At 36.4% G+C, this 14,406-nt stretch overlaps 1 protein-coding gene across 2 annotated transcripts in view; it reads left to right on the plus strand.

Annotated features, from left to right (window-relative positions):
• Positions 1-14,406, plus strand: part of LOC114046109 (collagen alpha-2(IV) chain-like) — a 287,529-nt gene that overhangs the window by 160,234 nt on the left and 112,889 nt on the right. For both annotated transcript variants that reach the window (XM_027866363.1, XM_027866364.1), the window contains exons 5-8: positions 4,881-5,015; positions 5,099-5,143; positions 8,917-9,033; positions 11,227-11,298. In XM_027866363.1, the coding sequence (XP_027722164.1) occupies positions 4,881-5,015; positions 5,099-5,143; positions 8,917-9,033; positions 11,227-11,298 (369 nt within the window). The remainder of the gene's footprint in view (positions 1-4,880; positions 5,016-5,098; positions 5,144-8,916; positions 9,034-11,226; positions 11,299-14,406) is intronic.

The following is a 14,406-nucleotide window of genomic DNA, read 5'->3' on the forward strand; positions in this document are numbered from 1 at the left end:
TAGATAGATAGATAGATAGATAGATAGATAGATAGATAGATAGATAGGTAGGTAGATAGACAGATAGATAAATAGAGGGCACAGGGTGAGTTGAAGATGCAGCGGTGATATCTGGAGAATAATATTAAGGAGTAAGAGAAGATTATACTGGGAGGAGAAAGGGAGAGGTAGAATGGGCTTTTACAGTGGAGGGGAAATAGGGGTAGGTGAGAGGGAATGAGTGAATCTTGTTCTCATCGGCTTTGGCTTAAGGATGGAATAATGTACACACTGAATTGGGTATGGAAATCTATCTTACCCTACAGGAAAATAGGGGGGAAGGGGATAAGAGAGCAGAGGGACAATAGAGGGGAGGGCAGATTGGGGGAGAAGCAAACACTTCTAAGGAGGGACAGGGTCAAAAGAGACAATAGAATAAACCGGGGTGGGGGATAGGATGAAGGGAAATATAGTTAGTTTTTCACAACAAAAAAAAAATTTTAATAACAAAATAAACTCCTCTCCAGTCTAAGAAATGGAAGGTGTCTAAAATTTAAGTGAGAGAACAACTATGGTATGCAGCCTTTGAGCAGTTCAGAGATTAAGAACATTCTTATCTGAAGAGATGTTTTAAAGTAGTCCTTTCCACTTCTTTTGCTGACATACTTTGCAGCTGATGACAAATAGCTCCCAAAATCAGCCCGAGGAGGAAATTCCTGGGGAAGTATTGTATAATAGATTAAAAACGCAGTGTGCTTATTTGGAAGCCTTATTTTTTTTTTCAATGCAATTTAATTCAGCAAACATTTATTTAATACCTATTGTGTACAAAGCATATAGCCCCATTGTTAGGCACTAGGGAAACAAAAATAAAGACATAGATTCTGCTCTTAAAAAGTTCTTCATGGCCAGAGGTGGATGATGACAGCATTGAGTATCTTGGAGTAGTAAAGAAGTGATTTTAAAAATTTGTCTGTATTTAACGACCTGAAGCTAAAGTTGATGTAGCCAAAGGGAGGGAGGCCTTTAAATATATATATATATATATATATATTTATCCTACAGTAAAACTGTAGAATACCCTTATCCTTGACATTTCACTGTTCTGTACAAGGCTGCTTGTGTTTTTTCTTTTGTTTTATTTTTTAAATAGCCAAAGTCCAATAAACTGGGGAAATCCATCATGCTTATGCATGAACTAGAGATTTAGTTAAATAAAAAATTTTGGTCATATAAAAAAAAAAAGTTCTTCATCTGTAAAATTATGGGGTTAGACTCGATCTCAAGTTCTTCCCGGATCTAGAACTATGATACTATGAAGACACTTAGGTGAATAACTATGTTACTAAACTATGTGTGTCTACAAAGGAAAGATGCAGAAATGGTGCTGAGAAATGAGAAGAAGAAGACAGTCCTTGTTACCTAAGTATAGGGATTGTAGGGAAGGATCAAAGAATCTTGAGTTGAGCCCTGAAGGACGGGAGAAATTTTTACAGTAAGAGGATGATATAATGAAAGGCTCAGAAGTGAAAAAGACCAGCATAAGAGCAGAAAATGTGGAGAATGACAGTTTTGCTGAAACACATAGTGTGTGAAGGACAGGGAGAATAGTATGAAATAATACTGGAAAGCCACACTGGATCTAGACCTGGGGCAGGCCCCAAATGCTAGGACAAGAAGATTATACTGTGTTCATTATTCAGTGGGGAGCTCCTCAGGTTTCCAGAAGAGTACCAAAGATCAGAGTGGTACATCAAGATCAGGTTGGCAGCAGACTGAAACAATGAGCTGAAACAGGAATAGAGTGGAGGCAAAAAGACCAGTAATCCAGAAGTGAAGCAATAAGTGCCTAGCCTAGAGGTGCTACAGTGAGAGTAGAAAGGAAGAAGAAGATTTAAGTGAAACATTTTTATCCTTCCTTCAGAAACTGGCTACTCTTTTTCCTTTCTTGCCCAGACAGAGCCTTAAGGTTAATAAAATTTAGGTAGAAATAGACACTCATTTGTGTGGGTTATCTGACAAATTAATAGTTATTTGAGCTGAGTTTTTCTTGAGCCCTCTGAAATCATTTTACTAATTTTAAGCCTCAGGTTGTAGAGTTGTTCTATATGTGGACATTTCTCTTTCTTTTCTTTTTTTTTTTTTTTTTTTTTTTGCAATTGGGGTTAAGCGACTTGACCAGGGTCACACAGCTAGTAAGTGTCAAGTGTTTGGTCTGAGGCCAGATTTGAACCCCTGTCCTCCTGACTTCAGGGCCAGTGCTCTATCCACTGCGCCACCTAGCTGCCCCTATATGTGGACATTTCTAATTACAGTTAGGATTTTGGCCTCTTCCACAAGAACCAGATTTAAAATCCTCAGAACCTTAGTAAAAATGTCTCAGGATTTTAAGTGTATCCTATGTGCAGTCCTGGTATTTAAACAATGTCTACTCAAGTCTGAACATATACCTTTGGTGCTGTTCTACCCCAAACTGACCCATTCTCTCCCTTCACATTCCAGTAACCTTTACAGTGTGTGAAAATCCACCATGACATTTATTCTTCCCTAACATTAAAGTTGAGACTTACCAGTAGAAAACACTTGAGTTTAATAGGGAGAAAAAAAATTAATGGGAAAAGGAGATAAAGTGTTTTATGGCCTTTTTTCCCTCTCTAACTCAATCAGCCTTTCCCGAAGAGAAAGTTGAATGAGATGATCTCTGAGGTCCCCTGCAGCTCTAAAAACCTATGAATCTTTGTGGGCCAGTTGCTTTACGGAAGAAATCAAGAGGAAATTTATCTGAGGATCAATCAGTTTCCTCCTGAATATGTTTCTCTGAGAGAAATATTTTTATTTGGGGAATGATTTATACATTTGTATTTATACATTGCATTTACCATATTATGCTATTATAATTTTATGGTATCACTCCACATATGTGAGCTTGACTGAAAGAGATGGTATATGATCCCATACTGAGTACTTTCATGCTTACCATTATAATAGTAATGATGATGATGATAGCTGGCATTTATATAGCTGTTTAAGGTTTAGAAAGTGTTTTACAAATATTATCTCACTTGATTCTCTCGATAATCCTGGGAGATAGGTACTATTATTACTCTCATTTTACAAATGAGAATACAGGCAAAGGTCATATGACTTGCCCAGGGTTACACAGCTGGAAGTGTCTGAGACTAGATTCGAACTCAGATATTCCTGACTCCAGGCCCAGTGTTCTGTCCCCTATTGTGGAAATGTTATTTTCAAGCATGTCACCGGAATTTCCAGACAAAAAGCTAGGTGCTTCCTCAATCCATGCAAATAAATTAAACTAGTCTGCCAGTCTTTGTCTTAACTTTATTTTTAAAACAAGCTAATACAAAAGGAAAGGGAGAGGGGGAAGTAATTTTTCCAGTCCATGCTTGGACTAAGGATGGAAGTCGTCTGGCAATGATGATGATTAACACTAAGGAAAATCCCTTCTCTTAACCTGATCATTCCAGATGGGCTTTATTGGCAAATAAAGGTCAGGATATCCTATGGAAAGCCTAGTCACTTAACAACTTAAACATTTAAAGTCATCACATCCTTTAGCCTTGAGGTGCAATTACTCTGATTAAACTAAAACACCTTCAATTTAATCAGAATAATGAAACTTTGAGAATATGGGGAGACAATGTGAGTTGTGATTCTCACATGGGTTTACTCCTGGACCTTCTTAAAGCAGACACTGTCTAGATCTTTATGTGAACAGTTCCATCCGCTCAGAATCTCGGCATGAATTATGCTGAAGTGACATCCTCCACCAAAATAGGAAAGTCCAGGACTGTATTCCAAAAGTCTGTCTTCCCATCCAAAAATTAAGGTCATAAAAAGAATACTTTGATCTTCAGAGATTGCCTGACAATGCAAGGAAAATGACTACATAATGTGGTTAGTTATTTGTGACAAATCAAAAATTATCCAGAAAAAGGTAATGGATACCAGACAGAATTATGGTTTTTCATATCTAGAATATAAATATTCCATTTGAGTTAATGAAGGATATGTTTCCTTCTGGTCCAGCATATAGAAATCTTATATAGGTAGAAATGTCATTAAGAAGAATGGCAAAAATAGTGGGGAAATTGTTTTCCTTAAAACATTTTTAAGTAACGCTCTTGTTTGCACATAGTTGTATGCATGTCATCTCTCTGTGAACTCCTTGAGAGAGGGGACTGTCTTTTTGCCTTCCTTCTTATCCCCACTGCTTAACACAATGCCTAGCAGAGAGTGGGCTCTTAATAAATGTTTGTTGCCCACCTGACTGATCGACTCACAAATTACAAGCTTGTACAGAGTGTCCCAAAAGTCTTAGTGCAGTTTTAAGGTCCAATAAATTTAAAAGTCCGATTTAAAGTCCAATAAAATTAAAACTACACTAAGACTTTTGGAACACTGCGTAATTATGGTTTTACTTTGGAGAGGGAAAAATGAGGGATGTTTTTATAGTACTTGATAGTTTCTAAAACACTTTCCCATATAATGGATTATTCTATTTGGACCTTGAGACAACCATGGGGGTAGATAGAACAGATATTATTATCCTCATTCTACTGATGAAGAAGTGAAATTTCAAACACATTACATGATTTACCAACGATCATGGGATGGTAGTACTCTTTCCATGAAGCATGCTGCTTTTATATCTTAACTCAATGTCATTCTTGGGACCTCATTGGATAATTCTTTATTTCATTCTGAAACACTACTCTGAGTAGTGAATACAGAATATTGTAGCTGGCACATCACGTCTTCTGAAGGATCTGCTTTATCTAAGTAAAGATAATTATTTCAAAGTAAATCACTAATGAGGATGCTTGTTCATTGTGCTCCCCTATGCAAATAATCCTGTATTTTTGTGGGGTTTTTTTCAGGGTCAACCAGGACCAGTTGGGCCACAAGGATACAGTGGACCACCAGGGCTGCAAGGTATTCCTGGATTACAAGGACGCAAAGGTGATAAAGGTGAACGTGGAGCACCAGGAATAACAGGGCCCAAAGGAGATGTGGTATGTTCATTACTGATATTTCATCTGACTTTATGAAGCATAATCAATGCTTCCATTTCAAGTTTGATTTCTTTCTTTTTTAGGGACAAAGAGGTGTTTCTGGATTTCCTGGAGCTGATGGAATTCCTGTAAGCAATAGATTTTTTGAAATATTTTTAAATATTTTATGTTTTGAGTAGGATAAATCTGTTCTAATTCAAGTTCCCGTCTTCCTTTTTTCTTATTTCTACATTAAAATTCTTGGGAAATAAATATAAAAATACGTTTTTGCACTGTTCCTAATTTCCCAGTAAAGTACTTGCTGAATTGTTAAATTAATTAATTGTTTTATAACTTTGGGTTCAAAACTTAATTTTCAGAATTAAGGTTATTTTCTTAAAACTGAATATTCTATTAAAGTAAAAGCTACAATTCTAATCAGAAATCCCCTGAGAAAGGTAAAATGTAATCATTTTCATGTACCACATTATAAGCCACAAAGATACAGATATATGTCATCTACTGTACTGTTAATTTTATCAGTCTAAAAAGTCATTTGTGAAATTTTGCATGAAATATAAAAATGTCTGCAAGGCAGCTATATGTAATAACTCACCCTTAAAATTTGTGTAGTTTTTCACATTTTCTGAGGTAAACACACATAAAAGGAAAAAAAAGAAAAAGCATGCTTTGTTCATGGGAAAATCTCAAAATGTAATAAAATGTGTTTTTCTAACCTATTTTGCTTTACTTCTTGTGGGCATAGAAAAATAAACAAAACAGCCTGACTCACAGCCTTCTTCACAGGAATCCCTGGACAGATTTCCCAGGCCTGGTTTCCTGACCAGTGCTCTGACATCAAGGTCTCTGTTTATCACATACTCCCATCCTCCTCTTATCCTGACATTTCTTTAGTTTTAAGACATCTGCTTCATCCTTGTCCATATTTCCAGATTTTTTTGCTCTCACCCAGTTATTTATACTCATATTCTGTGTGTGTGTGTGTGTGTGTCTCTCTCTCTTTCTCTCTCTCTCTCTCTCTCTCTCACACACACACACACACACACACACACACACACACATATCCACATCTTTTCTATTTCTCTCTTATTTCAAAGGCTCCGCTCCATGGTAAGATGACTAATTTGTGGGAACCTAGAAAAATGGTCATGGAATATTTCGGAGGGAATCAGCATTATAATACTTCATCTCTTCAAATCACAACTTCCACAACAGTTGAAGAAAATAATGAAGTAAAAGACTGTAGATTATGTTTGTCCAAACATGACACATGCTGAACCAAGAGGTCACGTGAAGGGTGGACTGTTACAGCTGGGATAGAATAAACACCTCAATTAAATTATGCTATCATAAACTTGTCAAGAAATAACCGTGGCATTAATCAGAATATTTAAGAATTGACCAACATCTTTCTTATCTCATGAGAGTTAAAAAAAAATGAGGATGAAAGAATTGCAATACTAAGTTTCTGAATAACAATCCTCAAAACAAATCATCAGGAAAAAATTTTTTCAAGTCTTTAGATTTCATAGATGCATAGAATCAAAGATTTGATAGACACCTCAGAAATCACTTCTATAACATTCCAAACAGGTTAGAGGTCATCTAACTTTCTTCACTAAGTGAAGTAAAACTGACTAATTTAGTTCTATTAAAATATAAGCTTCTTAAGGGCAGGAATTGACTAGCTTTGGTATTTCTATCCTGAGTACCAAGCACAGTGCCTGGTACATAGTGGCACTTAATGAATGCTTGATTTTTATCCCTAAATCTGAGTTGAAACAATCAGATTAAAAACACCTGTGAATGACAGGACTAAATATCTTCTCAAGTTTAAAGACTCATTTAAAACAAGAAGGAACAATTTCCCAAGCCAGAAAGAAAATGTTAGCATGTGGTCACCAAGAACTACAAGGTACAAAGGGATAAAAGTGGTCCATGACCCAGTGCCTCTGGGTGATGCTTGAGATGGTCAGCCTGCTTCAGCTGCAGTAATCTGATACAAACAATTAAACCTATGTGACTTTACTAGCTCCTTCGGATCGTAACCACATGCTATGGCTGGGTAACTAACAAAAGTCGAGTCTAGGATCATTGTAGCTATTTGGAAGCTATTTACAAGAAGTGATACACAAAGGAATCCTGGAATCAGATCAGAGAAATGTAGTTTGAAGAATTGCAGGTGGACTTAAAGTTCAAAAATATTTGAAAGTCTTGTTTAGAGCACAATCTTAAACCAGGGGCAAACTGAGATTTCATTTCAAGTTACATAGCCCATCGAAAAGAACAAAAGCAGACAGTTCAAATCCAGGGGAAGGCACTCAGAAGTGTAGTGGTTCTTTCTGAACAAAAGTTTTGTGGATACAGATACAGAAGATAAGGTAAGAAGATATCAGAAGATATAGAACCAAGCTCTACAAATATTGCCAATGGTTCCAAACCATGCTCTAGTCTATAGAGAGTACTGTATAGAAGGAATTGTTGGCCACATGTCGATGTTTTAATCTTTTATCACAAACACACACTCACACACAGAGTAACCATTATCACACACAGAGTAAAAGAAACTATCAAAATGAGAAGCAATAAAGTGGTCAACAAGGAAAAGAAAAGAGTGAGGTGGAAACAACTGAAGAATAGAAAAATTCCAGAACTTAGCTTCTGACAGGCTGCTCGACTACATGTAATTAAGGAAGTTCAACATTTTCAACAATCTTTATGGTTCGGTTTGAGAAATGTCAGCCCCAGTATAGAGTCAAACATCCTGAAGCATCAAATTTTCCAGACTGACACCAACACCTAAAATTTTTCTGAATCTATTAAAAATGCTTATTGAAAAAAAAATTTGTCTGACCTTCTGTTTGACATCATCAGTTAAAAGTGGATTTTGAATATTCAAGATACTAATAATCAGAGATTCAACAAAGAAAATAATAGAATTTGTATCATAATAATCTTTCAGTTCCTTTTAAAACAGCCTTTACAGCAAATAAGTCATCAAATCATTATCCTGATAAGTGAAATTAAGAAAAAGCTGTGAAGACTGGTACCTCAGATATCTAGTAATTTGCTAGTCTCAAAAGCAAATAAAATTAAAATAAATAAATGCAAAATAAAAGCAAAAGCTTTTATTGTGTGATACCTAAATTTTGGAATATAAGATCACTAATTGAGACTTCTTCCATTTCCAGGAAACTGGGACCAAATTAGTCTGACTCTCCAGTTACTCAAAGGATACATAATATTCTAGTCCCTCCCCCTTCTAAAAAAAAAACTGATTCAGGACATTGCATGACAGTAAATGCTTTCCTTATAAAGGAAATAAGATGGGATCAAAGCCACCTCCCGCATTGGTATCATGCCATGATTGTATCCATGCTGTGGTTGAAGAATTTCTTGTTTAGAAGCTAGAAGCTTTTAGGACACTCCATGCTGATCATCTTAATCCAGGCTAAGATAATAGGCACAGCCAGAGTTACACTGTATAGACCTAAAGAAGAAACTTGTGCCATCCCTAAAAAGGAGCTGAATGCTAGTATAATTCTTATGAAGACATTTTTTTCAGTTTTTTTTTTTTTAAGAACAGCTCTCCCAGTTCCTCCTAACTCTCAAGGGCATTTGGGGAACCCTCAATACATTTTTCTCTTTTAAAAGTTTAGCCAAAACATAGCTGCACTAATTTGCCCTAAAGACCTTTGCTTGATACTATTTTTATAATGTCTGAGGCATCTGATTACAGCTGTATCTATGCTAAAATAAAGTATTCTTTTCTTCTTTTTTTGAACACTGGTTTCCTGTGGATTCAAGCCTGGGACTCTGTGAGAATGTTGAAAAACTCTATTGGGGCAGAAAAATGAAAACTAGAAACAGATGGTATTAACACTTTTTTTTTCCTTCACAGGGTCATCCAGGTCAAGGTGGACCCCGGGGAAGACCAGGCAGTGATGGTTGCAATGGAACCACTGGAGATGCTGGTACACAGGGACCTCCAGGTTCTGGGGGTTTACCTGGACTCCCTGTAAGTATTTAGTACAAATATGTTGGCTTCAACTAATTGTTCTTGGAAAAAAAAAGTGATGAACTTTGAATAAGTAATATTTGATAGACCATCACTTGGGTATGGTACAGTAGAAGGAGTGTTGGATTTGGACTCAGAAGACCTGAAGGCAAATCCTGTCTCTGATATTGACTATTTGAATCAACTCTAGCAAATCATGTGACCTCAATTAACTTCAGTTTCCTCATATATAAAAAAGTGAGGTTGGACTTGGTGAACTTTAAGGTTCCTTCCAAGCCTTAACCTTAACTCTGTACATTTCTCTGCAATGTTATGGATTCATTAAGATAAGAAACTAGTTACCCTAAATTCTAAGAAGTTTTTTACTAAAGTGCCATAAATTGTATCACTTGTAAATAGCCAATGATATTGGTGCTTCAGTTTGTCCTAGGAAAAAAATATGTCCCTAATAGTGGTTATATATTCCCTTTTAAAGTGAGCATCTTTAGTATAGTATTTCAAAAGTATTTTATCCTTGTTGCTATACATTTTTGAGGCAACTTAAATTGCTTCAATTTTCCTCTAGAATAGAAATGGAAAGAGAATCACTTATATCTCTCCTCTGACTTTTGTGAGCTAGAGCTACTCTCTCATCATGATAGCTACCACCTATAAAAACCTTTCCCTTCAAAATCTGGGATAGCATATTTGAGTTTGAGGAAAAGGCAAAACATAAATTCCCTAGATCCAAATCATAATCCTTTCCCTTTTCCTTCCTTAGAAATAATTAAGAAAGAGCAAACACTTTCGATCAGTTTTGTATTGGAGTTTATGTCCTAAGAGGAGTTGCCTCCTCTCATTTTCTCACGTCGTATTCTACCTGGCCACCAAAGATCCTGAAACTGATAAAACTAGAAAGATTTTTTAAGCGTATTGTGAAACCCCTAACTATTTCTGTTTGTCCTTTTAGTCACTGTGTTCTTTAGACTGTAATATTTTCGTGATGAACAGAGTTAATCTTCCTGAACAATGCCTGTGATAGCCCAGTGGGTTTTCCTTTATTTTTAAGGATGGAGTATTCTTTGTATATTGTGCCTCAAGGACAAAATAATCAGTTATCCATCCTCCATTAAAGACTTATGTCATTGTGCCATGATAGTTTGATGGTGAACATGCGTTCTTGATTGTTATCATGCTTTCACACTGCAAATGCTGGCCAGTCTCACCAAGCCAGTTCTCACCTTCAAGAATGGCCTCAACAGATTGAGTGTTTGTTGTCTAAGGACCAACCTAATCAAGCTTGAAGAGGCTCATGATCAGCAAGTTGGCCATTAAGTAATGAATTTTTATTTTTTGACCTCAATAATTCATGGAAATGATCTACTAATTACAAAAGCAGGGGCAATCTGTGTTATTGACAAGAGTACTCACACTGATGGAAGCCTTAATCTTTTGAAGTATTAGGATTTAAATTTTATTTATAATCTCATTTTTTAGCATATTCATAAAGTACTCCATGAATATTTCAGCAACACGTCCCTCTCAGGTTCCCCTTTTCCATTTTGCAAAACAAAATTAATGATTAGATTTCCTAGATACACACACACACACACACACACACACACACATACACACACCTATACAGATTGTATTGGAGGGAAATATCATCTTTGAAATAATAACTCAGATTCCTCCTCATGCCTAAGGGGCTTAGAATATCCTGTTAACTCTTCTAGACCACTAGGAGACCAACTAAGGAGAGCCCATAATCTTTTTTATAAAAAGAAATACAACTGATTTCTACATTTACTAAGAGACTAATATTCAGAAGATTCATATAAATATAAAATACAAATATGTTCTATTAATTTATATCTTAGAGTTATAATTTCAGATAATATTAAACTAGAATAATATTGCATATAAATATGATGCACAGGGTAAGGAATAAACTAAGTAACTCTACCACTAAGTACTTAGTTGTTAATTATTTAGACAAGTTTATAAATCGTGCAGTAGAGCAGCATATGCTGTGTCCTAATTAGACACACACTCCTACTATGAGAGTAGCTAGATATTATCTACAGAGGTGGAAACTGAAAATTTTGGTTCCACAAAAGTTCAACTAAAACATTACTGCCTACTTTTTTTAAAAATGTGCATTTGTTTTTGTGGTTGTTGTATGTTTTATTTTTTATCTATTTGCTTATTTAGGGACCACAAGGACCCAAAGGTCAGAAAGGTGAACCTTACGCATTTTCTCAGGCTGATCGAGATAGATACAGGGTAAGTACATAACCAATACTATAGAGAGTTTAACCCAGTAACCATTATTGAATTCATATTCCATTAACTCAAGTTTATGTGAAATAATGGGAAAACCAGTGGTGTAAGAATCCTAAAGGGAATAATCAAAAAATATTTCCATTTGAAATGCATTGCTGTACTCATATTTGAATATGTGATATACTCTGGGAATTCACATCACTCCAAAGAAAGTAGAAAGGCAACCCTGTCAAAACCAGACTGGAGAACATAAAAAGCTTCTTTATCTTTCATGCCTGTTCCATAGGTCAGGCTGAGATTGAATAGAATCACTAATGTCTCGGATTGATGCAAAGCACAGCTGTGGACAAAGCCATTATATTTCCCTAAGTTTCTTGATTATCTGGATCCCGTCTTCTCAGAATAATACAAATGTAGAGAAAATCCAATTTAACAGTTTCATTCAGAAGGTGTTCATGAAAATGACTATCAATATGAAAGAATTTATTAGACATTCTCAAACATCCTTCTATACTAGTAGCTTCTGCTAGGTTCTGTGAAACATTGCTTCAACTACTTTTTCATTCATTCATTCATTCATTCATTCATTCATTCATTCATAAATGTTAAAAAGTTTAATGAGTCAGTATAGAAGGATTAATCTAAACTTTACCTCTACTATAGCTTATGCACCTCTCCCATCCTCTTTATTCCTACTGCCACCATGTTAGTACACACTCTCATTACCATCTGCCTTGTCAATTATTGCAATAGTCCCCTACCGGATCTTCCCACCTCTGCTCTAAATAATCCTTCACAGCATCATGGAACTTATTTACCATATGCATACAGTCAGTCCTCCAATTTCTCTATTCACAACCTTTGCAGTAATCTTCTTTGGACTACCAAGCTCAATTGAGAGCCCTTGACCTAGAATTCAAGGCCCTCCATAATCTGGAGTCACTCTACCTTCCCAGCATTCTCTCTTATTGCTTCTTTCTGCAACTTCTACTCTCTATCATCCAGACAATTTTAGTATTTAAATAATTATAGTGCTCTAATTGCCCATATAAAGCCTTACATTTGCCTGTTTTTGTGTCTTTGCTCATATTGTTTCCCGTTCCTGGAATTCCCTGCCCCACTCTTTTTGCTAAATTCAAACCTTTCCTTTAAAACTCATCTCATATTCCATCTCCTTCCAAAAGCTCTCCCTTATGGCCCAAGAGAGAAAATGACCCTTCCCCCCACAATATTTTGTTTGAAACTTTCATGTGTAATACTAATTCATGGATTATTTAGTGCCCTAGTTATTATGTGTCTGTCAGTCATATTGTTGAGGTCTAGAGGTTTAGGGGTGCTGGGACCCCAGAATCACAACATGCAGGTCCTGCCCAAAAGAATTTGTCCCAAGCCTTCTTTCAGCCAAAGACAACATTTATTAAAGATGAGCCATATACGCCAAACTCCTAATCAATCTGACCATTTGTGATGCCTGTAAGGAGGAGCAGGCATGAGGAGGGTGCCTAAATGGCGGCCAAGATGGATCTTATATACAGAAAGACTATGGGAGGGATCTAGGTGTGGTCAAGGTGTTTGGGTTGAGGGAGGGTGGGGGGTAGGGGGTGTGGGAGAAGGGGTGTCTTGATGGGAGTGGCCAGTACTAGAGGAGGATTTTAGGGAGGCTCTTGAAGCTGAGGTGACTGGGAGAATTATCAATGGGAGTATGTGGGAGGTTTAATGGGCCTGGATAAGATATAGGTTGGGATGCTGGGGCTATCAGGCAATAGACAAGGAAGGGCTAGACTTCAATTAGGTTAACAAAGAATTGGGAGATTGGGCCTAGGCAATAAGGAAGAGCTAGTTGATAGGAAAATGAACTTCAGGGGACTGCTAGATTTCCTTGACCAGGTAAAAGTTCAAATAGAGTTCAGGGGTTTTCTGGAGCCCGTAAACAAATGGGACCCAAATTCTTTTTGGGGCGAGGGGCAAAGGTCTGGCTTGGGCCCATACCCCATCACTATCTTCCATTAAACTACGAATTCCATGAGAACGAGGAGGGAGGGTCCATCATCCTATTAGAACATTGTATCTCGCTCATTGTCTAACACAGTGTTCTATTGTGCCTCAACAGACACTAACCCTAAACATTTCTTGAATTCGTCTAATTGAATCCCCTGTGTATAATTCACATCAAGAATAAGATTAATAGCAATAGAAATATATACCTGCAAAGAAAGAATGTTAGATAGTAGATTTTATGACTTTTGGGGAGTTAGGTGGTGCCATAGTGCACAGAATACCAGGCCTGCAGCCAGAAAAGACCCATCTTCCAGAGTTCAAATATGGCTTCAGGCACTTACTAGCTGTGTGACTCTGGGCAAGTCACTTAACCCTGTTTGCCTCAGTTTCCTCATCTATGAAATAAACCAGAGAAAGAAATAACAAATCACTGCAGTATCTTTGTCAAGAAAACCCCAAAAAGGGTCATGAAGAGTAAGACACAATTGAAATGACTGAAGAAAAACATCATGACTTTCAGTCTTTTTGTGAAATCTTTGAGAAGGAAGCTATTTTTATCAGTATTGTGGGTTTTTCGTGCTTTATAAATTGGGCAGCTACATAAAACACCACCCAGCAGTGAAATATATTAAATTCAGTTCGTTAAAAATCCTTTTACTCAACACTTTTTGGGAGATCTTATACTAAAAATCAGTTTAGGAAAAAAGAAAGGCTGTGTCTATTATGAAATACATAACATTTAAGTTATGTCTAAACAAATATTTAACATTTACGTAATGTCTAAACAAGTAGATGAAGTAATATCTAGACAAGGAATATGGATAAGCATGTGTAAGCCTGCTCTTGATAAACCAGGTAGCATTTTTTGAAGTGTTGATTAATCAAAATATTTTTAAGAGATCAGGTCCAAACATTAGGAAAATTATTTTGGCAGCTATTGGAAGTTTAATTAAAAATGGGTAAGACTGGAGACAGAGAGACCAGTTGGATGGCTAATGTAATAGTCCCAAGAAGAGGAAATGAGGATTTGAACTGTGCTTGTATCCCAAAGGCAGTAGAAAGGAGAAGAAAACTGTGCAAGATTTTGGGAAAATCAAATCCACTTGACTT

Source organism: Vombatus ursinus, unplaced genomic scaffold (assembly GCF_900497805.2).
Source record: "Vombatus ursinus unplaced genomic scaffold, bare-nosed wombat genome assembly UNPS02014781.1, whole genome shotgun sequence".
NCBI lineage: Eukaryota > Metazoa > Chordata > Mammalia > Diprotodontia > Vombatidae > Vombatus > Vombatus ursinus.